This window comes from Armigeres subalbatus, unplaced genomic scaffold (genome assembly GCF_024139115.2).
Source record: "Armigeres subalbatus isolate Guangzhou_Male unplaced genomic scaffold, GZ_Asu_2 Contig1608, whole genome shotgun sequence".
NCBI lineage: Eukaryota > Metazoa > Arthropoda > Insecta > Diptera > Culicidae > Armigeres > Armigeres subalbatus.
In genome coordinates this window covers 1-27,179 of record NW_026942404.1, presented here as the reverse complement: position 1 = coordinate 27,179, position 27,179 = coordinate 1, and the positions used below count along the sequence as shown (strand labels likewise).

At 38.9% G+C, this 27,179-nt stretch overlaps 1 protein-coding gene across 1 annotated transcript; it reads right to left on the bottom strand.

The window, feature by feature from the left end:
- Window positions 1-25,411: 25,411 nt before the first annotated feature.
- Window positions 25,412-27,173, bottom strand: LOC134203047 (transmembrane protein 170A-like). The gene has a single exon (XM_062678026.1). The coding sequence runs from the start codon at window positions 27,124-27,126 to the stop codon at window positions 26,734-26,736; it is 393 nt and encodes a 130-aa protein (XP_062534010.1). The 5' UTR covers window positions 27,127-27,173; the 3' UTR covers window positions 25,412-26,733.
- Between the last annotated feature and the right edge of the window lie 6 nt (window positions 27,174-27,179).

Sequence of the window (27,179 nt, the reverse complement as noted above, 5' to 3'; positions counted from 1 at the left end):
GATACAGCCGTGAAACTTACTCAGAGGCGTGATTGACATGTATTTGATATATTTTCAAAGCCGATCTAGAACAAAAACACAATTCAAATTAATCCATATATTTCACAATAATGCTCAGTTTCTCACCTCTTTGCCGTCCTCAGATATTGTTGAAGTAAAATATTAAATAACTTATATCGTATACGGTACTAATAAGGTTCACCATGCGTCAGAAGCAAAAATGAAATTCTGCCAAAGACAGAATGCAAAGAAACGTATATTTCCACGTTAATCCCGCTTTGTTTAAATTATATTGATTGATAGTATACATTTTTAACCTAATCTAGTTTATTTCTCAGATATGGCAAATAAGTTTAATTCAAAATCTTTCTTGGATTAATTATATTTCTGAGTGTACACTCAGGAATAAATTTATAATAAATAGTTTAAATCAAGACAAAATTTTCAAAACGACTTATCTGCTTTTGTAAACAAAGATTCAAACGACGATTTGACGAATCTGATAGCTCTCCCACGCAAACCAACACCACCAATAGGTAGGTGAAGGTTTCCACTACCTGTTTATGGTGTTGGTTTGCGTGGGTGAGCTATCAGATTCGTCAAATCGTCGTTTGAATCTTTGTTTACAAAAGCAGATAAGTCGTTTTGAAAATTTTGTCTTGAAATGTCATTCTAAATGGCTATTCGCCTGGTTGACCCCACACTGGTATTTGATCCAACAATACCGAGATAGTATAACTTTGAAAAAATCGTTCTTTAGTATAAGTAAGCTTAATAATTGTTTAGTTTATTTTGAATTTCATGGAAGGTTATGTTCGTTTGTTTTTATTTTCTTCTGATAGTTGGAAAAGAAAAAGTAAAATGAAACTATGTTCTTCATTTTAATTTTTTATTGAAAACCACTTGATAGAAATGGAAATGATATGCGATTGCTTAGGATATCACATAAAGGTAAGGAACCGAGGCCTTGTTGACTCACTGAACTGGAAGTGAGCTCGGATGTCTTGCACCGAAGATGGTGGAGCTCGGGGATGTGGGAAACGGGATCTGGTTCATTTGCTGAACAGGAGGTGAATGTATGCGGCTTATTTTAGCCCTGTGCGTAGCTATTTTCTGCCGAGAATGGTTTATTCAGTACCAGATAGAGTGGTCATTTCATTGGGGTGGAACTAGTGATTTAGGCTTGACGATCTAAAAAAAAATAATAAATTGGTTAACTATAAACAACTTCCAAAAAAATATGCTAATTTACCAAAGTACGTGCCGACACAACTGGATATATACTTGATGAGGGCAGATTGGATGATCCGCAAAAAATACCAAGTGTAACCGTCCCGCCTAGCTGGCTGGAACGTCTTCCAGCTCTGTGATCTAGTACCCAAGTAGCACATGTACAGTCGCGATTCGCTGGTTGGGCCACGACCTCGGCCCAACTAACGAATTCGGTTTTTTAGTTGGGCCAACTGACAGCCATTTGAACACGTGTATTTCGACTTGAACATCACAAATGATGTCCAGTGACGCCCAATCCCGTTTTCCGTGTTTACATTGAATTCTGACGTACGGTTGCTTTTTAGTTGGACCATGGCCCAACCAGCGGAGGCCCAATTAAAAAGTGACCCAAGTATTAAAATCCCAACTAGCGAATCCCGACTGTAACAACTCTTAAATACAAAAAATAAATGAATGGTTACATAATGGTTGGATTTAGGATGCTTGAAACATTCCAAGTCACGGCTGATTGCATTTGAGTCATTTTTCAGTTATCTTGAAACAAAATGTGTTATCAGTTTTTAAGTAGTTACAGGGTCATTGAATTGTAACCATAACATTGAACGGTCATAAGCACTCAAGTCCAGGGTTGTAAATAATCGGCAGCACTGGATGAAGGTGATGTTTTTTTACATCATTTTTTTATTTTCTTCCTGCTTTGAAATCAACCTCACATTCCCGGAGAGGCAGAAAAGTAAACAACAGAACTCACATCACCCACAGTGCCGCGAAGATGAAATTTACCACAGCAAAATGTACACATTCACCCAGCAAAATGAAGAAATTCACCACGCGTTTAAATGGGCCACTCACAGTCATACGGTAAGGCGCGAACTGAGCAGCATGTCAGAGCGACTTGTGAGTGGCTGAATGTGAAATTGAATGGTCGGTGTTGGAAATGATTTTTCGGCTGCACCCAGTAGCACTCACCACGGCGGCGATGAAGGCGACAGCAGAATATACTGAGATCTATGTTTTTCACTGCATTGACTGTGAAATATTTCTACCCTGCTCAAGTCACAATAAAGTTTTTAATTAGTTACCGAAAGACTATCCGAATAGTACTTAGATGCCAAATAACAAAAACACCACAATAATATCATGATATAGAGTGAGGGAGCCTCCATCCTGATTTGAATTTCCAACACCATTGATGTTTGGTGTCGAATTATAATTTTGATACAGAGATACTGCACATGCACACTTTTTTGTATATACACTAATTTGGAATTGAATTCAATAATTAAAACACAATGCGAATTATTCCAAAAGTTGCCAAACGTTAAACGAATCGATTTACCCTGAAACATCAATAGCTATGGAAGCAAATTACAATGTAACTAAATTCAATGTTGAGGTGAGTCACATCAATGTTACAAAAAAAATATTGTTACTAGTAACTAAGCTTCACAGGCGTACTAGTTGCAATGTAACTTGTTTATGATTTGTAAAAATTATAGGTTACTTGTAACCCGTATGTAACGGATTTGTATAGCTCCATTTATATGATCAACTCAACACTGCATGTGAAATGATTGTGTCCATATCGGAAATCTTTGTATACTGAAAAGTTTCATGTGCACTTAGAAAAACGAATTTTGGTATTATCGTTTATAGTACTAAAAATTATCGTTTAGTTTAATATTGTAATTTAATAACAAAACTGTGATTTGTCTTAACAGTAGTATAAAATAAGGTAGATCGAACGTACTTGAGTGTTAAGTCAATAGCAGTTACAGTTACTTCTATCTACTGCCTAATGCCTTTCCGAGAAAAGTCGATTTTTGCTTCTTTGAAAAATGTCAAAGGCATCTACTAATCTCGGAAATTTGTATTTAGATACAATTATTCGAAGTTTTTTCCCTATAGTTTTTTTTCCACATAGCTGTTTTTTCCATAACTTTTAAAAACAAGAACAACAACAGTGCATTCACTTGTCATAAGACGAGTTTATACAATCCCATTGACTTAAGTCGAGTCAAGTACGAGACACTGAAGACGGCCTTACTGTTAAGGTCGAAATACGTATCTGTCAAGATACAATTAAGTGGTGGAATTCAATGGGATTGTATAAACTCGTCTTATGACAAGTGAAAACATTCCACTAAAAAGCTCAAAATAATTTTCTTATCAACAGTGCATTAATGATTAGATGCTTCTTGTCGACCAAAATTCTTATTTTATAAAATGTGAGAAAATACTTATCCGTCAGAATTTTTGTATCAATATTCCTATGAAATTACCAGCAAAAAATAAATTTCCATTCCAATTTACAAAGGAAAACGTGCCTTAGTGATGCTAAAATTATGTCATTAAAAAATCAAGAATTTTCTAACTATGAAGTGTTGTTTGAACACCGGCTTTAGAAAGATGTTGATAAATCTACGGCCTTTCATAAGGGTCATGTTTTGGAATTGACAGTATGAAAAGTAAAAAATATAGAGATGCAAATAAGCAAGAAACGATTGACCCATACACGACCTTTTACTTAAGGCAGAAGCATTATCCAAATCCAAACATCAGTACATTGAAAAATTACATAAGTTATCAAATCTTTTGAACCACCATGTATGCGGTCGTTTGATGAAATATGTTCGGAAATATGCCTGTATAATATATTTTTGGTAAATGATTAATATAATAAATAAAAAAACGGCTGTCTCTATGAATCTACTTTTAATTTTAAATTCTAAATTTAGAGATATAATAATAGAGACATTTTTTTTCTTTACTGTTATTGATACTTATTTAAAAACAAAAATGTATTCATGTTACTATAAATGATAAAACCTAAAAGTTGGTTTAACCGAGGGCGCGAGGTTTTTAGCTAGCTAAAATGATAGGTTTCACCAAAAATTTCATTCTGCATATTAATCTCTGCTAATATAACATAAAAATATCACTTTGCATATAAAAATTTACCATTTGCTATTTTAGATTCATGTCTTCAACTTTCTGATTAATGACATTCAATTTAAGTGACATTGTGACCAGATTTGTTTTATTTTCGTATTAAATACATAACAAACTTTCATGACAGCAAATAAAATGTTGACAAGTAGAAGTCAGTAAATAGTTACAAAGTGGCAATCAAGACCAGAATGTTTCAGTTACTGTAACATGGAAATGTTACGGATGGATTACAGTGCAACTTAATGTGAGACCGTATAGTTAGTTACATAGTAGCTCAATTTTTTGCGCTTTTTTGGTTGCACTAGTGTTACAAATACAGTTACAGTTATTAAAATTTCACATATAATTTTGTCGCATATCGATCACCGTAAATCAATTGTGACAATCTGTGCTACTTGGGTAGCGTACATCCGTGAAACATGTAGCAACTTGCTATGATTATTGTTGAGCGCCAGCGGCATTTCAGAAATAGTCGGGTAATCCAAATGCTCCGGACCCTGATACTCATGTGCATGGCACAGATTCAAAACGGGAGCCAACATGGTCCAGTTCCGTGGTAATCGACGTCCTTGAGGTTCTGTTTTGGAACCTACCAAAGTGGCCCGCAAACGATTGTAAACCCTAGGATAGGATGTGACAACTCAATTGAGACTGCCTTGTTGTTTTTTAGTCGGTTGCTCTGACGAGGTGGTCGCCAGTGCAGCCAAAGTAATTTGGTACAAAATCTTCCAAATATCATGTATCAAAACTTGATGTTTTTCTTTCAGTTCCATCCATTATTTATGTAAGAGAAGCGAAAGACTAACAGAGAGAAGTTTTCGCTAATGAAAATATGACTTTGAGATCGAAAATGACAGAAAGGTGAATCATAATGCTTAAAATCAACAGTTTTAAACCTTTACAACCCTTGAGCATAATTTATATGGTGTTTGCAGTTCAATATAAATTTACTTTTTATCAAAAAACTGGAACTCAAACATTTACGTATTTTGCTTAATATCAACTTTACAAACCTGCAACACGGCCAAACTAACAACATGCTGCCCTACGAAAATCGCGCCGCCACCAATCGAAGTAATCGAATGTCATTTTCAACCAATCAGCAACCGGTACGATTGTGACAGCAAATCGGTACGATTTTTACTGACTACTTGGCACATCCTATCCTAGTGTATACCGTGTAAACTTTTTGCCATGCAGAATACAGGGAAAAGGTGAATAAACGGAGCACTCGCGACGGAACGATCGGTATATTCATAGTTAAATAAATGAAAATTCAGGACCAACGCGTCTTGGCAAGTAAATAAAAAAAAATCAAAAGACAGTATGCTAATCAATAATATTTTCGCGTTAATCCAGTATAGTTTAAATCAAATAGCTGGATAGTATATTTTGTATACTATGTAAGGTATAACAATAAAAAATGAATCAAAAGGTTTATTTTTAATCTATTGCGGATTTATTTTATTTCTGAGTATACGTTTTCCGCGAATGGTAATGCAAAAGATATTTTATTTATTGCCGATTTCACCAATTTGAAGAGTTATGTATAGATTCCCGCATAATTACAAACTGTACATGGATATTTTCCCGTGCGGTCGACAACAGTATCCTTTACTGTTGACAACTGTAAATGAACAATCTCATATAAAGTTTTAACAGTTTGTGGTACGGTTATTTGACAAATAACAATATGTTGAATGGGTTGTTAAGTTATGTCACCATAAAAAATCGTCTGTTTTCGCGTGCAAAATTTTCGCTCAACAGTATGATAAAATGTTGACATATAATGCAGGAAATAAAGAACATTTTAGAGACAGCATGTTATATGTTGACATTTAGTGATGATGTCGAGCACACTCAGAAATAAAATAAAGCCGCGAAGGGTTTAAAATTATTCCTTTTTGCTATTTTTTGGTTTTATACTTTACATAGTATACAAAGTATATTATGCTGAATTATGGTTTATACTAAACAGGAATAATGCTTACATAGTTTGGTTTGCATTCTGTCTTTTGTTAAATTTATTTTTTCCCCATTTTTTGGTTACTCTAGTCACCGCGATTTTATGTTCTTCAAATAATTGTAAAAAAGTAACAAACATCAAAATGGAATAAATAAATAAAATATCCGCATCGATAAAAGCGTAAGTAACTGTAGGAATTAATCGTCAACAAGAGATTGTTATAGTTTTGTATTCCAGATCCCGGGCGACAATTACATCCATCTATACGCGGATCACATTCACATAATAGTTGACACGCGGCATGTTCCGGTAAAACATCCTGAAGCGTGTAAACTGAGATGCAGCAGACAATGAAAAAAAAGATCGTAACAATAAATTGGGAACGGTTACTCCTGGTGTTTCCTGCAGCTCATCCAATCGTAAAAATCAGCCCCTATCACAGCACCCAAGCTTACGGGGGACGGAGTTACAACGGCTCAAGACAAGACGCACGCATACACTTCCAACTCAAATCGGTTCCGGCTCCATACTTCCAGGTACTCCTCCGATTTACAACCGACGGAACATCGAGCGGAACATTGCAGGCATCGTCGTGGTCGTTGTGCGGACAAAAACTAAATGCCGAAAATATATCAAGGCTCAGGCCCTTATCAACTTCCTCACTTTCGTTGTGACTCATCATGGTGGTACACATCGCATTCAAAGCTTCAGTTTTCAATAATCTGCATATAGTTGAACCATTTTAATAACCATCGATTAGCGATTATTTCTTGTTTGTAATAAAAATAATGCATAATGATTATTTAATTTATTTTAATAATATAAACAAAAGAAAATCTCGAATCAAACAATAAAAACAAAACAAACATAACCTAGAAATCATAACCAAATTCAAAATAAACTAATCAATTATAAATCTGACTTATACTAGAGAACGATTTTCTAAAAGTTATACTATCCTGGTATTGTTGGAATGAATACGAATTTGGGGTCAACCAGGCGAATAGCCATTTAGAATGACTTTTAAGCTATTTAGTATAAATTTATTTCTGAGTGCAGTTATGGTTGAATCGATCGAAAAGTATTCGATAACCGCAACGTTAACTGTGAAGCTATATCTTACATCGTAATAATGATTCTGACCATATAACATGTTGTTTTTTATTATGCGGGTTGTGATCTGCCCGCTTCTTTTTCTCACACGCACTCTCATTTCGGGTTGATCGATTTTTGTTACTGAAATTTACCCAATTATAGCCCATTAATCGTTAGTCACATGTAAGCGTGTACACTAAATCGATTTCCGCCATGATTTGACGTCTATTTGTTTTCACATTGAGCATGCTCAATGTGTGCACTTCACACACAAATATTATACACGGAAAATCAAACTTTTCTGAGTGTATTGAGTGTGAGAAAAAGATGACTGTGAGAAAAAAAATCTCGCAAAACTCTTATGAAGTGCAAAAAGCGCAATAATTACCAGATAAAGATTGTCGCTTCACTATGCTGTCCGAAACATGTGTGGTACCTAACTGTCAAATCGTATGTATTTTTCCTTCATTGACATTTAGATCCCCTATCCTCGCCAGCAAAAGATGTTCTGGACAGCGACGAAAGCGACAATTGGCCCTGACGAAAGCGAGAAAACAGAATGGTGGCCGGATGATGCGTTTCTATTTCACCCGGCAAGGGATATAAGACGTCAATTTTAAAACGCTTATTAAAACGTTGAAACACATTTTAGCTAAAAATAGTTGGATTTTTCGGGTTAGAAATTTAATTTTCTTTTAAATAAGCAACACGAGAATAGAAATATTTTAATTAAAAAAACATGTGTAGATAAATAGTCTAACATGTAGTTTTTCAAATTTCTAATCCTACTTATTAAAAAGTTTTCGATATATCACTGTTAATAACATTTTAAAAGCATTTTAAAATATACTTCCTATATTTCACCATGTTGAAATACAGTGATTTCACGCACACGTCCGTCTCCGCTAGATGGCAACAGCGCAGCTTCGTCAAAGCGAATCTTTATCTGGTAACTAAAATATCTTATGCGCACCCGGTAAAAATCGTTTACTCATTTAATGGGTAGTTTTTTCTGCTATCTCTTTCTCTCTGCTGAAAAATTTACCCATTTTGGGAGAATAAGTGCACAGAAAAAAATTCCGTGGTTAAAACTACTATTTTGTAGACTACGCTCTGTTTTTAAAACTACTATGAAATTTCAGTAAATTTTACCATGGTTCCAGAGAAATTCACCACTGTTTCAGTTCATGTGACAACATTCCGCATGGGCCACAGTAGATTTTTACTGCGCGCATGGTAAAATCAAACGGGTTTGTTATCTGCTGAAAATCGTCGGTGCGTATTCTTAAAATAACCCTCGGAATGGTAGTTTCGACTGCAATATTTTTTTGCGTGTGGATTTACTCATTTACACTCCCAAAAGTGGTAAATTTTTCAGCAGAGGGAAAGAGATAGCAAAGAAAAAGTACCCATTAATGAAAAAACGTGTTGCTCCGTGCAAGGGGAGAAGGCGGAGCACTGAAGCCCTACCCCGACATGTGCGACGTCTGAATTTGGTTCTAAAATGTGAACAACAGTGTTAATTCTCTACCACCTTTTTGTTATGGCGAGGCAATTTTTATGCACGCTTTTGTTTTCGATAAATATTTTATCAAAATCAAACACTCAATCATGCAGCAATATTGTCGGCGTAGCACCAACTTAGAATTCGGAAGTCGGGACTTCCGAACCGAACTTTCTTCCGAAGTTTTATCTGTCAAACTAATTGATGCGTTGTTTAGCGCATCTTTAGACGAATCCAGCGCACTACCACCGACGAACCGACGTGTCACTTAATGGAAAATAATTCAAATTTGCTGCCCACGACGCCATGATGAAAAATCATCGAACACTACCGCCACCCCCATAATGGCTCGCGAAGTTTTCATAGCTCAGCCTCCATCCAACGTGTATTAACATTGCAGCGGAGTTGTGTTTTAGCTCATTCGACAGAAACGATCGCCCGCAAAAGCAAATGACCGGTAAAAAGCGTGAGACAGTCAGAGAGCGCCAGTGACACGTCGGTTCGTCGGTGGCACTACTTCCGAAGTTGGGAAAGTTGCCTGTATCTGGAGAAAAATCCAACTTCGGTATAAAAGGCGGTATAACTTTGTTCCGGATAGACAATGCAATTCGCGAAGTCGAAGCATATTCTGCTCTTCCCTCCTATGGGAAACCCCAAGGCTATCTGTCAGAGTACTCAGAGTTTGAGTGAAACATGGCCGCCATCTCCTCCTCTCTGTTGCTCTACTGTAAAAACCCATAAAGAACTGTCATTGTTTGTGTGAAGAATTTTGCTTCGACTTCGCGAATATAACGATGTGGCATGCTTGAGATATTGCATGATTTTATCAAAATTGCACGCAGCGTACCCTTCAGGAAATGTACCACCGCGCTTTCTCACACTTAAGCCCCAAACGCAATATAACGGAACGGCGACGGAAACGGCAAATTTGACAGAAAATATATGGGCTAACTGTCAAATTTTCCTTTTCCGTCGCCGTTCCGTTGTATTGCGTTTGGGGCTTTAATCGACGTTTTTTTCTCGGTAAAATAAATTGACGAACATGATCGTTGAGGCTTATTTTACTGATATCTCGTTAATAAATATGACGTTTCCCAGGTTCACTGAAAATCGGCAATCGAGATTGCCATAGCGATCGGTAATTCGAAACTTTACCGAGTTTCAGCATACCCATCTGTCAAACACAGAACTTCTAGCGGCGTGTTCCATTTCTGTTGAAGCAAAAATAAAAACGTGAGAAAGCAAAATCAATAGAAAAATAAATTCTTTTTGGTAAGCATTTAATCTGATTTAACTTTCTCCGGACACGATACCAATCTGCTCAAAATTCACAGTAGATTTTATATTGACTTCTACATTGAAAATAATGGAACTTGTGTACGTTTTTTATTTCAGCCCATCTGTTTTACATCTAATGGAACGTACACACGGTCAAGCAGTTTGACCAACATTGACTCCACCTCTCGTTTATTCAAACATCCATCAAGTTTCACCAACAGCGACACGAACAATCAATTTATTCGACCAACAATATCACACACGAACGACAGAAGCATCAACTTGAGCACCAACTATCAAATAATATATGGGAGTTTGTGCAACTTCACTACACTCAACTAAACTATCTTAGAAACATCATAAGCCTCATCTTATGAAGCGTGAAAAAATAATCGAATTTCATTTTCATCGAGCCTCTTATGATAATTATTGGCCTGTTATAAAATTCAATTTTGTATCTTATGAAGTTCATAGAAATTATTTACAGAAAAATAAAGCATAAGAATTGTCTTATGATTTTTATCACTACTCTTGATGTGAAAAGCTCATAAGACCAATCTTATAAAATAAGAAGCCAACATGGCGTAGTATGTGCTGGACGCAAAAGTTTTCATCGCTGATTTATTTTACACGATACACACGAAGTACGCAGTGCTGATATATAGCTCATCGATAAGATAGTTTAGTTTAGAATATAGTTTAGTTAAGTGTACGATACACCAGCGTAATGCGAATACATATTTCGACCGGCGCGCTGGACATGAACTACTTTGAATATCGTCTGTGTCTGTAAAGATCGATAATTTATAACAGTCGTTTGTGTACTGGAGGATCAGAAATGTAAGTGAATATTTCCTCTTGTTAAGGTTCTCTATCATGTTGTTTTCTTCTAAAATCATAATTTATAATTTGCAGCTCATCGATAACTGTATTCAACATCTACCACCAACAGAGGAAAATATCAACGATGAGACGACTGCGACTCTCAAGTCTCCTATACTGGTGCGATGTTACCATATATATAATTTGAGCGAATCCGGCATGTGAAACATTAATCAGAGAAAAATGTGAATATACATAATATGTAGCAAAAATAAAATAATATGTTGTATAAAATTTTGTGATGTTTTTTTACTGTTTTTTCTATTCTTGTGATCTTGCGAGAGTCGTATATATATGAAAATCGTGTTGAAAATATTTTGATTATCATATGCAATAATTATTAATGTTCATAAGATTATTTTATGATTTCCTCTATGGGTTCTTAAAAAACTTAATAGTTTCATAAGACAGACTTATGAAAATCATTCTCGATCTAAGAACACACAGTTCATAAGAAAATCGGATGAAGTTTATAAGTAATTTTTATAGCAAAAAAACATAAGATATTCGCATGATTATCACTAGTTTTCTTAGTTGAGTGTACAAATGCTCAAACATGTTCGGCGAACATTGACTCCACCCCCGAACTCAAACCGTTTTATTTTTTTCCAACCGAGCCGCCAACTGTCAAATGGTTGTTCGAACAATTTCACACACGTTCAAACAAAGCAGCAACCGAACCGTTTTCTTGGTGGCGGAGTCAATGTTCGTCAAACTGCTTGACTGGTGTGTACGTTGCATAAAAAAACGACGCCTAGATCTATAAAAATCGCTTTCTCCGACTAAACATATTTAACATGATACAAATAAATATCGTTGGGAATACCAATATACGTGAAAAGACCATTTCTCGGGTACTTATTCAAAAGGACGTATGTGTTTTTGAAAACAAAGATTCAAACGTCGATTTGTCCAATCTGATGGTACTCCTACGCAAACCATCACCACAGATAGGTAGGGGAAGCCTTTGACTACCGGCTTGTCAGAATGCTCTGCCACATTGGTCAGAATGCTAGGAGCAGTGGGTACAGTTGACTTCCAGAAATGTCAAATCAGAGACCAACCCGCAGGCAAGCTGGCGGCCATTACCGCTCGCGGAAAACTGGAAAGGGCCTCGAAAAAGAATTTATTTGCAGTAACTATAACTAACCGAATATAAATATTTCATTTCATTTATTTAGTTTACATCTAAACAGATAACACTGAATCAACAATTTGACGCCACAATACACGGTTCGAGGCCACATCTCTGCATCCTCGAATGCGACCCACACACCCGATTCAAATCACTCAGAGACTGAGCTGGCCTGCACGCTCGTCAAGTCGTTTTGCACCTGGTCTACCCACCTCGCTGGATGCGCTCCACGCCGTCTCGTATCTGCCGGATCGGAAGCGAACACCATCTTTGCAGGGTTGCTGTCCAGCATTCTTGCGACATGCCCTGCCCATCATACCCTTCCGGCTTTAGCTACCTTCTTGATATGTACTGGGTTCGCCGTAAAGCTGGGCAAGCTCGCGGTTCATTCTTCGCCGCCAAAGATGGTCCTAAGCACCCATCCCTCGAAAACTCCAAGGCAAGTCCTCCTCGAGCATTGTCCATGTTTCATGTTCATAGAGTACAACCGGTCTTTTTAGCGTCTTGTACATGACACATTTGGTGCGGTGGCGAATCTTTTTTGACCGGAGACAAATTCCTCGACCACCTCGAAGGTATCCCCGTCTATCGTAACACTGCTTCCCAGGCGGGCCTTGTCGCGCTCGGTTCCGCCCACAAGCATGTACTTTGTCTTTGATGCATTCACAACCAGTCCAACTTTTGTTGCTTCACGTTTCAGGCGGGTGTACGTACAGTTCTGCCACCTTTGAAAATGTTCGACCGACAATGTCCATGTCATCCGCGAAACAAATAAATTAACTGGATCTGTTGAAAATCGCACCCCGGCTGTTACACCCGGCTCCTCGCAGGACACCTTCTAGCGCAATGTTGAACAACAGGCACGAAAGTCCATCACCTTGTCTTAGTCCCCGGCGCGATTCAAACAACTGGAGTGTTCGCCCGAAATCTTCACACAGTTTTCCACACCATCCACCGTTGCTTTGATCAGTCTGGTAAGCTTCCCAGGGAAGCTGTTTTCGTCCATAATTTTCCATAGCTCTACGCGGTCTATACTGTCGTATGCCACCTTGAAATCAACGAACAGATGGTGCGAACAGGTCCCAATGGTATTCACGGCGTTTTTGAAGGATTTACCGTACAGTAAAGATCTGGTCCGTTGTCGAGCGGCCGTCAACGAAGCCGGATTGATAACTTCCCACGAACTCATTCACTAATGGTGACAGACGTCGGAAGATGATCTGTGATATCACTTTGTAGGCGGCATTAAGGATGGTGATAGCTCGAAAGTTCTCACACTCCAGCTTGTCACCTTTCTTGTAGATGGGACATATAACCCCTTCCTTCCACTCCTCCGGTAGCTGTTCAGTTTCCCAGATTCTGACTATCAGTTTGTGCAGGCAAGTGGCTAGCTTTTCCTTCCCCGTAACGCTGGGTAGACACCTTTACGTGGTGTGTTACAGTGTAAGGTCACATTGTCAGCTACAGGCAAATCCTGACCCAACGAATACCTTCCCCAATATCCAACTCCGTGGTACTTATGAGGGTGTCCCTGAGTCGGGGGCCTCTCGTTAATGGCCCGTTTACATATAGGCTAGTTCTAGCGGACAATGCACTGTCCGACAATACTAGCTCGATATTAGCATAATGTAAACACTATTAGTACATGACAATTCCTGTTTACATTATGCTAATTTCGCGCTAGTATTGTCGGACAGTGCATTATCCGCTAGAACTAGCTCATATGTAAACGGGCCATAAGTAAGTACTACACCAACACTTCCTTCCCATCCCCAGTTACGGTGAAGATGGGCGTGGCCAGGAGTAGTAATCCTCATGCTTTTGTGATTTTTATCCTAGATTGAAATCTAGGACCACACCCACCTTGATTTCTGAAAGCAATATGAATAAACATTGCAATAGAAAAAACATGAGTATCACTAGTGTCCAATCTACGAAGTACACCGTAACTATGCTATGCTATGCAAGTGGCTAGCTTTTCCGCAGGCAAGTGGCTAGCCTATGCTGGGGGAGCCATTTCTTGGGGAAGCAGACTCCAACATTGTGTTACGCTTAGTTCAATGAAATCCGAGTACGTGGCATTAGAAGAAGCAGCCCAAGAAGTGATATGGTTGAGAAGATTGTTTAGCGATATGGGTGAAACTCCGAACGAACCGACATGCATTATGGAGGATAACCAAGGATGCATACAGTTCGTACAGTCTAATCGAATTAACCGTCGCTCGAAGCACATAGAGACGAAGGAGAGATATGTACGTGAGCTGTGCGACCAAAAGGTTATCCGGCTGGAGTATTGTCCCACCGAAACAATGGCGGCTGACCTGTTAACAAAACCGTTAGGAACATCTAAACTTAGACAGCTATCCGGTTTACTTGGACTATCTACCGGCATTTGATGAGGAGGAATGTTAGGTTACACCACCTGCCGATAGAGTTCGTCCCTTGATAAACGACAACATCACTTGACGCTGCGAGAGAAATCAACCGTGTACCTTTTTCGCCTTTATAAATGTATTTCCGTTTCCTTTTTTATTCATTCGCGACTTTGTACAAAAACGAACTAGGGGAGAGACGTTCAATATGCGCCCCCTAAGCAAATCTTCGAATTTAACGATGATAATGGTCGAAATTATGTACTTCCAATGTGTTAACCACTAATTTAACTTACCATCTATGATACGGAATATAAATTTGGACGAAAAACCAATTATATTCCGAGAAAACAATTTTATTTTGAAGCGCTGCATTTTCGTGCAATTTCAAACCATGCGGGTTGAAACGCGCCACCCCGAGGCTAAAACGCGCCAGCCTAAAAATGTAAACAAACAGCAGTGAACTGACAGAAGAATCAAGTATCAATTTATGAAAAGTCCTATTCTCGTTTCCACTGCAATGAAATGTAAATTAATTTTTTTTGCTAAATTTTCGTGTAACTAGTTGATGTGTACATACAAGATATGTTTATTCTTTAATTTATTTGGTGGGCGCAAGTGTCCTTGTGCATTACGGAGCCAAATCACGATTTTCTGTGCATGGTACATGTATCACACTTCCAAGAAGTGAGATCTTACGGTCTACATGAGTAACCAACGATCTATCGGACTGCTTCGAATGTGATATATGCCCTTTGTGATACGTAGAATAGAACGTGTTCACATCATAGGTTCTTGATAGTCCAAGAAATCTCTGGATTAAGGCTATAAAGTCTATAGAAGCAACAAAAAATCGATCGGACGGTTTTAAACATGGTACATGCCTTTAGGTCTACATGCGGATCCAAAGATTACTTGGATGCGAAGTGGTATTACCTGTTGTCATGGGTTGTAGGTAGTCTACGAACTCCATACATTCAAGGTCTGTTGATTAACCTTCGTATTGGAGGCAGATATTGAAGAATAAACAAGTTGTGTGACCCCTTCTTGGCATATGTTTGTATTCCAAGTAGTTCTTGATGTTGTCACTGAAGCCAAGTAGTCTACGAACACCATAGATTCAAGGCCTGGGGATCAACCTACATAATGGAGGCAGTTATTGAAAAATAAACAAGTTGTGTGACACCTCCATGGTATATGTTAGTATACCAAGTAGCTCTTGTTGCTGTCGTGGGCTCCAGGTAGTCTACGAGCTCCATAGAGTCAAGGTATGTTGATCAACCTCCGTAATGGAGGCAGCTATTGGAGAATAAACAAGTTGTATGATCCCTTTCGGGTATATGTTTGTATTTCAAATAGTTCTTGTTGTTGTCGTGGGCTCCAGATAGTCTATGAACTCCATGGAGTCAAGGTCCATGGGTCAACCTTCGCAATGGAGGCAGTTATTGGAGAATAAACAAGTTGTGTGACCCTTCTTGAAATATGTTTGTATTCCAAGTAGTTCTTTTTGTTGTCGTGGGCTCCAGAAAGTCTTCGAACTCCATAGAGTCAAGGTATGTAGATCAACCTCCGTAATGGAGGCAGCTATTGGAGAATAAACAAGTTGTGTGACCCCTTCTAGGTATATGTTTGTATTTCTAGTAATTCTTGATGTTGTCACTGATGCCAGGTAGTCTACGAAATCCATAGATTCAAGGCCTGGGGATCAACCTACGTAATGGAGGCAGTTATTGAAAAATAAACAAGTTGTGTGACCCCTTCTTTGTATATGTTTGTATTCTAAGTAAGTTTTTGCTTTTGTCATTGGTGCCAGGTAGTCTACGAGCTCCAGAAAGTAAAGGTCTATGGGTCAACCTACGTGATGTAGGCAATTATCGGAGAATAAACAAGTTGTGTGACCTCTTCTTGGTATATGTTTGTATTCCAAGTAGTTCTTGTTGTTGTCGTGGGCTCCAGGTAGTCTACGAACTCCATAGTTTCAAGGTCCGTGGATCAACCTCCGCAATGGAGGCAGCTATTGAAAAATAAACAAGTTGTGTGACTCCTAGTTAGTATATGTTTGTATTCCGAGTTGTTGCCGTGGGCTCCAGGTAGTGTACGAACTCCATAGAGTCAAGGTTTGTAGATCAACCTCCGATATGGAGGCAGCTATTGGAGAATAAACAAGTTGTGTGATCCCTTCTTGGTATATAATTGTACCAGTCTAGCGTACTGTAGGGTCATGGGTTCGAGTCCCATCGAAGGGAAAGTGGTTACCTCCAATACATTTTCCAAATCAATATCTTCCACATAACGTACATATTCACATATGAGTTTTCATAACATTGTAAATTAACGTCCATGTCGGGTGGTTTAATCCCCGGAAATAGGCAATTACCTTTGATTGAACTGATATAATTAGTTCAGGCCGCTAGGTTGCGAAGGCCGACGGAGGTCCTTCGTAGCTTAGTTGGTTAAAGCACCAGTCTAGCGTACTGTAGGGTCATGGGTTCGAGTCCCATCGAAGGGAAAGTGGTTACCTCCAATACATTTTCCAAATTAATATCTTCCACATAACGTACATATTCACATATGAGTTTCATAACATTGTAAATTAACGTCCAAGTCGGGTGGTTTAATCCCCGGAAATAGGCAATTACCTTTGATTGAACTGAACTTGAGTTGCGTGCTCTTGCCTACGCAATGCGGTCGGGTCTGAGCTTGACGACCGACTAGCAAATAGCTTACACAACCTCACTTGATCAGTACCGTTGCTGATGAAGAATGTGTATAGCCGCCAGACATTCTAAATACTCACGCTCCTCTAATGTGGACGTGTACAATACACATGTGGAAGTATTGGTTTGAGAAATGGATTGCGAGTGATTTGACTATGCGTCCAATTTGGGAATCTCGAGCTCGTTCAGTAGCCGCTAGGTTGCGAAGGCCGACGGAGGTCCTTCGTAGCTTAGTTGGTTAAAGCACCAGTCTAGCGTACTGTAGGGTCATGGGTTCGAGTCCCATCGAAGGGAAAGTGGTTACCTCCAATACATTTTCCAAATTAATATCTTCCACATAACGTACATATTCACATATGAGTTTCATAACATTGTAAAATAGTTTTTGTTTTTGTCATTGGTGCCAGGTAGTCTACGAACTTCATTGAGTCAAGGCCTGTGGATCAACCTCCGTAACGGAGGCAGTTATTTATTGTTATTTATTGAAAAATAAACAAGTTGGGTAACTTCTTCTTGGTAAATGTTAGTATTCCAAGTAGTTCTTGTTGTTGTCGTGGGCTCCAGGTAGTCTTCAAACTCCATAGAGTCAAGGTCTGTGGATCACCTTCCGAAACGGAGGCAGTTATTGAAGAATAAACAAATTGTGTGACTGATATATGTTTATGTGTATGATTCCTGATATATGTTTGTATTTCGAGCAGTTCTTGTTGTTGTCGTGAATTCCAGGCAGTGGTGCGAATTCTCAATCTCAGTGACTGAAATTTGTTGGATATTGATACCATTGCCTCTTCACACTCACTTCCTAGCAGTGAAAACTGAAAATGGTTAGCAGCAGCAATCAAAGATAAAGTAAACAAAAGACCTCTCTTCTCATTGCACACGCAGCCCGCACTGACAGTCTATTCAGTTCACTCGCTGCTGTGTGAATGCGACAGCCCTATATAAATGCATGGGTGAATACTATCACTTGAAAGACAGTGACAGGAAATTTATGCCGACTGATCATCAGCTTCAGCCCGCTGTTGGCAAACCGAGTTTGCTACGCTACTCCTGCTTTGTCGTTCTGACTGAAAGGCACAGTCATAGGCAAAGAGGAACAAAGAAAAATACAAAACAAAAGAATCACACTCAGTAGGCATTGTTGATAAATTGCATCACTGATTCCAGGTAGTCTACTCCATAGAATCAACGTCGGTGTATCAACCTCTTTAATGGAGGCAGTTATTTGAAAACAAATAAGTTGTGTGGCCCCTTCTTGGTATATGTTTGTCTTTAAAGCAGTTCTTTTTGTTGTCGTGGGCTCCGTAATGGACGTGGTTATTGAGCATTAAACACTTTTTGTGACCCCTTTTTGGTACAGTAATACCCCGATTTTTTCAATCCTAGTAAATTTTGGGGGGATGAAATAGAAAAAGGCAAAACACGTGAATGGAACCCGTAATTCCTTGTCGAAAAGGCTTACAAAACTCTTGACAGATGCTCTGTAATGATCCATAATAAACCACAGGCGGTGAAAGTTATTTCATGAAATTTACTGTTGTTTTCGGTATTATTTAAAAATAATAGAAACGACAAAAAAAATTAAAAACTTTTGTGGTGATAAAATCGGGTCGAAAACGTGGTAAAATCGGGGTCGACAAAATCGGGTAAATACTGTATATGTTCGCATTCCATGTGGTGCATGTTATTGTCATGGGTTCGAAGTACGAAATTCGTAGAGTTAGGGCCTGCTGATAAACCTCCGTGATGAAGCCATTTATCGAAAAAAATAACAAGCTGTGCAACCTCATCTGAGTGAATGTATGCATTCCAAGTAGCTTTAGTTGTTTCCATGGTAGTAGGAACTATGTATGAACTCGATACAGTTATGATTTGCAGATTAACCCCGAACGGGAGGCTGTTGGTATATGTTTGCATTCCAAATAGTTCAAGTTTGTGTCATTAGCTCTAGGCAGTTATTGACAAGGTGTGCAACCTCATTTTGATATATTCGCATTCCAAGTAGTTCTTGTTGTCATGGGTTCCAGGTGGTATACTAACTTCATTCATATCACGTACGAAACTGTTTATTCCTTGGAAATGCAAAATGTGAATAAATTGGAACGAGAAAACTTCACGATAAAAACGTAAGGAAAAAACGGCGCCATATTAGATCATGTACCGTGTTACCGCCTTACCTTACCTTACCGTATTACCGTGTGTAAGCCTAGAAGCCTTACTCCATAAATTTCTAGGATGGCCATTAGCATATGCCATGAACGCATTTTATTCTATGGACCACAATGGAAAAGTACCACATTTAAAACAGATTGATATATCTCTGGTTAAGCATGTAGATCCAAACATCTTACTTCCGGGTTTTCCTGGATGACCATGAAAATTTGAAATAACGCATTCTATTCTACGTACCATAAAGGGCATGTTCAACTTTTCAAACAGGCCAAAAGATCTCTAGTTAAGCGTGCAGGCCTTTTCCAGGGTTTTCTTGGATGACCATCAATCTATGCAATGGACGTTTTTAATTCTGTATACCATAAAGAGCATTTACCGTTTTTGAAACAAGCCAAAAGATCTCTGATTACGCGTGTAGATCTAAAAGGCCTTCCCCAGGTTATCCCTCCCCAGGCCATCTGCGAGTTGTGGCGCCTGCCTAGGACGTGGTGGGGTTTGACAGTGGGCCCTGGTAAACCTCTACAAAAAGCTGCATGAATCCGCAAGTAGGTTCCGCCAAAGCGACCGTGTGCCGCTCAAAGCGCACAAGCCCAAGTCCTGGTGTTAGGTGGGACGCTAAACAGCCCTGACACGACGGCCCTCTGACGAGACAGGCCTTCCACAGTTAACTGCAAGGTTTCTAAGCCAGGTTACCATTTTTGCATTCGTATATCAATGAGGCTAACACGATGATACTTTTATGCCCGGGGAAGTCGAGACAATTTCCAATCCGAAAACTGCGTAGACCAGCACCGGAAATCGAACCCAGCCACCCTCAGCATGGTCTTGCTTTGTAGCCGCGCGTCTTACCGCACGGCTAAGGAGGGCCCCTACCACAAAGGGCTTGTACCACTTGTTGAGCATTCTGAAAGATCTCTGGTTACGAGTGTAGATCTAAAGACATATTCCCGAATTTTCTTGAATGACCGTGAATCTATGCAATGGGCGCATTCTATTATATGTACCACAAAGGAGTTGTACCACTGTTGAAACAAGTCGGAAGATCTCTGGTTACGCGTGTAGATCTTAAAGTCTATTCCAGAGTTTTTTGGGAGACTATGAACCTATGATATGGACGTATTCTGTTATATGTGCCCACAAAGGGGTTGTACCACTTTTAAAACAAGCCGAAAGAGCTCTGGTTACGCGTGTAGATCTCAAGACGTATTCCAGAGTTTTCTTGGATCACTATGAACCTATGCAATGGACGCATTCTGTTATTTGTACCACAAAGGGGTTGTACCACTTTTGAAACAAGTCGAAAGATCTCTGGTTACGCGTGTAGATCTTAAGGCATATTCCAAAGATTTCTTGGATGACTATGAACCTATGCAATGGACGCATTCTATTCTATGTGCCACAAAGGGGTTGTACCAATTTTGAAACAAGCCGAAAGAGCTACGGCTACGCGTGTAGATCTAAAGGTCTATTCCAGAGTTTTCTTGGATCACCGTGAACCTATGCAATGGACGCATTCCATTCTATGTACCACAAAAGAGTTGTACCACTTTTGAAACAAGTCGAAAGATCTCTGGTTACGCGTGTAGATCTCAAGGCCTATTCCAAAGTTTTCTTGGGTGACTATGAACCTATGCAACGGGCGCATTCTATTCTATGTGCCACAAAGGGGTTGTTCCAATTTTGAAACAAGCCGAAAGAGCTCTGGTTACGCGTGTAGATCTTAGGGTCTATTCCAGAGTTTTCTTGGATCACCGTGAACCTATGAAATTGACGCATTCTATTATTTGTACCACAAAGGGGTTGTACCACTTTTGAAACAAGTCGAAAGATCTCTGGTTACGCGTGTAGATCTCAAGGCCTATTCCAAAGTTTTCTTGGGTGACTATGAACCTATGCAACGGACGCATTCTATTCTATGTGCCACAAAGGGGTTGTACCAATTTTGAAACAAGCCGAAAGAGCTCTGGTTACGCGTGTAGATCTAAAGGTCTATTCCAGAGTTTTCTTGGATCACCGTGAACCTATGCAATGGACGCATTCCATTCTATGTACCACAAAGGAGTTGTACCACTTTTGAAACAAGTCGAAAAATCTCTGGTTACGCGTGTAGATCTCAAGGCCTATTCCAAAGTTTTCTTGGGTGACTATGAACCTATGCAACGGACGCATTCAATTCTATGTGCCGCAAAAGAGTTGTACCAATTTTGAAACAAGCCGAAAGAGCTCCGGTCACGCGTGTAGATCTAAAGGTCTATTCCAGAGTTTTCTTGGATCACCGTGAACCTATGCAATGGACGCATTCCATTCTATGTACCACAAAGGAGTTGTACCACTTTTGAAACAAGTCGAAAGATCTCTGGTTACGCGTGTAGATCTCAAGGCCTATTCCAAAGTTTTCTTGGGTGACTATGAACCTATGCAACGGACGCATTCTATTCTATGTGCCACAAAGGGGTTGTACCAATTTTGAAACAAGCCGAAAGAGCTCTGGTTACGCGTGTAGATCTTAGGGTCTATTCCAGAGTTTTCTTGGATCACCGTGAACCTATGAAGTTGACGCATTCTATTATTTGTACCACAAAGGGGTTGTACCACTTTTGAAACAAGTCGAAAGGTCTCTGGTTACGCGTGTAGATCTTAAGGCGTATTCCAAAGTTTTCTTGGATCACCGTGAACCTATGCAATGGACGCATTCTATCCTATGTACCACAAAGGGGTTGTACCACTTTTAGAACAAGCCGAAAGAGCTCTGGTTACGCGTGTATATCTTAAGGCCTTTTCCAGAGTTTTCTTTTATAACCATGAACATATGCAATGGTTGCATTCTATCCAATGTATCACAAAACAAAGGTCCAAGCTCCAGGAGGTTCTCGAAAAACTTTAAAGCCTTTAAAATGATAATGAACGTCTTACTGTGCGTCATCAGGGATCTTTACCACTTATGACTTCTTGATTTCTTGGAGTACCAAGAACATCTTAAGGCCTCAGCCCTCGAACAATGGGACGACCATGATAACAAAAACAATTTGGACGACCCTAATACCGAAATAGGTAAAAGACACATCTTAAGACTAAAAGTGTGTTAAATATCAAACTTTGCTTACCTTAAAGATTGCAAACTTTTTTTACGCTCCAAATTCCAAATAGCGCTACCTCCTTTTACGCTCACAATCACAAATAACGCTCCCTCTTTTTACGCCCTAAATTCGAAATAACGCTCCCTCTTTTTACGCTCTGATTCAATTTACGCTCCCCCGTTTTGGGCGCAAAAAGACGTTTTGCAGTACTAGATTTGAAATAGTCCGATAAATCTTAAAGTGACGGGTGTAGATCTTAAGGCCTAACTCCAGGGGTTTCTTGAATGACCCAGAATCTCTTACGATGGTTCATTCTATTCTAACCATCCAAAAGGACATGTGCCATAATTTAAACAGTCCAACTGAACTTTTGTTATGCGTGTAGATCAGAGGACCAAACTCCAGGGATTTCTTGGGTGACCGAAAACCTCTGCCGTTGACTTATTCTATTCTTCACATCCAAAAGGGCATGTACCACATTTAAAATAGTCCGATTGATCTTTAGTTACGCTTGTAGATCTGAGGACCTAACTCCATGGATTTCTTGGATGACCGAAAACCTCTGCCGTTGACTTATAATATTCTACATCTACACATCCAAAAGGATTTATTGGATGCCCAAAAATCTATGCTGAAAAAAACTCGCATCTATTCTTGCTTTTTTTTTCTCTATTCTTCAATTTCACTCCTTGTACCTTGCACCTCTCACGTCTCGTTTCTCACTTCTCACATCCCTTTTATCAATTGTCATATTCCTCTTCATGCTTTTTTACTCATTTCTCACACAAAGTATCTCGCTTACTACTTCTCCCCTTCTACTACTTGCTTCTCGCTTTTCACTGATCACATCTTATTTCGCACTTTTTACTGCTTGCCTTTCGCTTCTCACTTCTCAATTCTCATTCTTTTTTCTTGCTTCTCCCACCTCATTCCTCAGTTCTCTTATCCCAAATCCAGCTTACAATTCACGATTGATTATAAAACTATTTAGGGCTTTTTAGTCGAATTCTGAATTCCTACTTCTCACTTGTTGTTTCTCACTTCTCACTTCTCATCACTCAAAACTTCTCACTCATCACTTTTCACTTTTATTTTATCACTTTTCAATTTTTACTTTCTTACTTTTTAATTGATAATATTTTAAAAATAAATTATTATCGGCACACGCCCTTCTCAAACTATGACATCCATAGTCAAGCACATTAGATGGGCGCGTTTTATCCTGCATGCAGAGGTTTTAATAAAATGTGTGTTTTTCTATGAAAATGTAGTAAAGTTAACTTTTAGTAACTTGGCACAATCTTTACTAATTTGTTTTTCCAGACATGTGCAAAGATTATTGAAAAAATGTTTTTATCTAGTGGAAAATCCTTAAGGGAACGAAAGCTTAAATTTTATCAAAAAGCGGAAAAATCAAATTTATTTTTAAAAATTTTATTATAAATGTCTTGACTATTATTTTTAATTTGTTGATCTAAAAACATGTTTAGGCGCCAGCTGCCATCGGTTTTGTAACTTAATTTAGCCTATTGACCCAGAAAATGCAATGGCTCGTATTAGCTGACTGGCGCATTTTAAACCTAGTTCCCCTATAGATCATAATAAATACGCTCTTAGTGAATTCTCGTTTTTTATTAACTTACTGTCCGATTTTGCCCAACAGTTATAATAGGCATACTAGCTACATCATTTTAAAATTCGTGCTTTAATAGTAAAAATGAATGTTTTGGCTAGTTTTATGTACGAAACACATTGCTGATACTTGTTGTTTGTCATCTGGTACAGCAGAACTACAATTTATCAAGAGGCTCGCTCTAGCGGGCCTCTAAAGTAAATTTCAGTCGTTAAGGTGTCCATTACTAGCGCTGGCTCCCTACTTGTCGCCTGAACATTCAGCGCCCTCAGGTCCTCTTCAACTGCAAAAAGCCATCGTGTACGCGGCCTTTCACGAAGCCTGCGGCTTCTTCCGGGCTCTCTACTGAATATTATCTTCGCTTGACGTTCTTCCGGTATACGAACATATGCCTACGCGTCCAGCCCACCGTAGTCTGCCGTGTTGTATAAGCTTAATAATATCCAGCCCTTTATACACCTGGTACAACTCGTGATTCAAGCGACGCCGTCAGATACTGTTCTCCTGTTTACCGCCGAGTATTGTCCGCAGCACCTTACGCTCAAACGTATAAAGCCACCGGAAGAATAAGCCCTATTTGCAGCTGCAATACGCCTTTTTACCTTGCGGGTAACATCATTATCGCACGTCACTAATGTTACAAGATATACAAGTTCTTCTACCACTTTAAATTTCTCACCATCCAGCATCATTTCGCTACCACCAACACTAATGAACGCACGTTGATTGCCAGCGACCATTACTTCGGTTTGCTGATATTGATCGTGAGTCCAATCCTCGCTGTCTCCCTTTTAAAAGGCACAAAAGCCTCTTCCATGGCACGGAGATCAATCAATAATATCGATATCGTTCGCAAATCCCAGAAGCATGTGCGATCTTGTGATAATGGTACCGCTTCTTTGCACACCAGCTCTCCTAATGGCTCCTTCGAGCGCTATATTGAACAGTAGATTCGAGAGTGCATCACCCTGCTTTAATCCATCACAGCCCTTACACTTGATTTTGATTCGTCAACGTTATACGAATCAGCCGTATCAGTTTCGCCGGTAAACAATGTTTAAGCATAATTTTCCATAATTCATTCCGTTTCACTAAATCGTACGCCGCCTTGAAATCTAAACAGATGATGTGTCTGCAAGTTGTACTCCCGGAATTTATCAAGGATTTGTCTCAGGGTAAACATTTGATCCGTCTTTGAGCACTGACTCCCTACCCTACAACAAATTAACGTATGAATTAATGTTCGAATTGATTTCCGATTTCCTCATATGAACAATATATCACAAGTCAAAGACACTTAGTGCGGTTTTGCAGAACCACGACCACATGCGTTTAATCTATCGCTTTTAGACATCAGGGAATATTTGTTTCAGAAAATATTAACCAGATGATACCTATGTTTTACTATCGGTTCATTGACTTTTATTTATTTAATATGTATGATTAAAACCGGATCCATTTTATCTCATTATGCAGAAGACGAGCATCTGACAGAAATTGTGTTTTCCATACTCCTGGGAAGCTTAAACACAATGTCCCATATGCTACCCCTTTCTGAATTATACTCCCTTCCGAATGAATCAATTGCTCGTTTTTAAACCACGCCCCAAGTATCGATTACTGATTTCCCACTGTTTTGCTTAACAATTATTAGTATTTTATTGGATTTACTGTGACACTCCCTCTCCATTTTTCCTCGCCGATAATAAAATAAACAAAAATATACATACAAGCCCTCCCTACCTACTAATAAATATGCAGAGACAAACCTAAAATTTTGGAACATATTCAAAATATTTTACTCTTTACTAGACTAGTCTACATTTCTACAAAGAATGTCGAGAGGACAGCCGGATTCAAGTTGCAAGAAAAAAGGCAAACCTATGGATATATGTATAACGACTATTACATAGTTGAGAGGTTGTGTGACCTCAAAAGAGAGATAGAAAGTGGAAGTAAAGCAGTAAAATGACAAATAAATAAGTTCATGTCAACATGATTTTTTACCCATTCTACATTACAGAGATATGCAGGACCTGTGAAGCAATATAGCAGCGTCCTTTATAAAAATGGGAAAGTTAGAACACAAACGAGGTGATGTATCCAAAGCATAATGTTCGATAGTTGTATGTGTGATAATGATGATAATGGTCGGTAAATAGCACATTTAAGGTTTGCTTCAGTGGCGTTTGATTTGCTTTAACTAGGTTTGCTCTTTTTCCATTTAGTTTTTCTACTAATTAGGTTCAATTATTTGTTAAGGTATATATCACTATTTCTTTTTTTTTTGTTTTTTGACTATGTATAATAATCATTCTGCATTCTTTTCTCCGTCTTCCTTATTCCATTTAGTCTTTCCTTTGTTTTCTTGTTTTTCTCATCGTAGCAGAAAAGCTGTCGCTTCATCATTGTCATAAAACAATATGCTTTCTTGAAATATTTAATCGTCTGCTATATGTCTCACGTCACTTCGTGTTGTATGGCCCTTGCATTGTTATCCCAAAGGATTCTCATTCCTTTCGATTTTTTTCTTCTTCTCTTGCGCATTTTGATAAAAACTGAACTATCGTAAAATGGCTAACGTGTTTTTGATCTATTTAGAATTTCCTCTAGTACAATAATTTAGATGTGTTCACGTTACATGTATGGATGTATTTGTATTTGAATGTGATGCTTTCCACCATAGTTGAGCATAGGGTGCGGAGCTCCAATGGCAATTACAGTGTTGCCAACAGACGCGTGAACCCGATACAAGCAGACAGTAGGGTCTGACCAACGCCATACACCATCGCCAGAATTGGCGACATCGGTAAATTCGAGGCTCTATGTACAAAGGCAATGGTGGCACTACTGACGGTGCCTCCGGCAACCGGAGATACAACACCCATTACTAGGATGAAAATTGAGAAAAATCGTCCGAACTTGTGCTTGCGCAGCGTAACGAATGCTATTACCGCTGCACCAGTATGGATAACAATCGATGAAAATAATGCCCACAGGAAGACGTGGTACCACATATCGACAAACTTGGTTAACGTACTTGTTCCTACGCCGCGCAGACCGATCACATTGGCTATCGTGTCCAATTCCGATATTGTTTCGGAATACATTGCTTATGCCGAATCAGATAGCCCCTTAGGTTATCTTTTACTAATGTTTGCCT

Bases quoted from the DNA above. Each gene is read 5' to 3' on its own strand.
- LOC134203047 (XM_062678026.1), bottom strand. From the start codon at position 27,126: ATGTATTCCGAAACAATATCGGAATTGGACACGATAGCCAATGTGATC.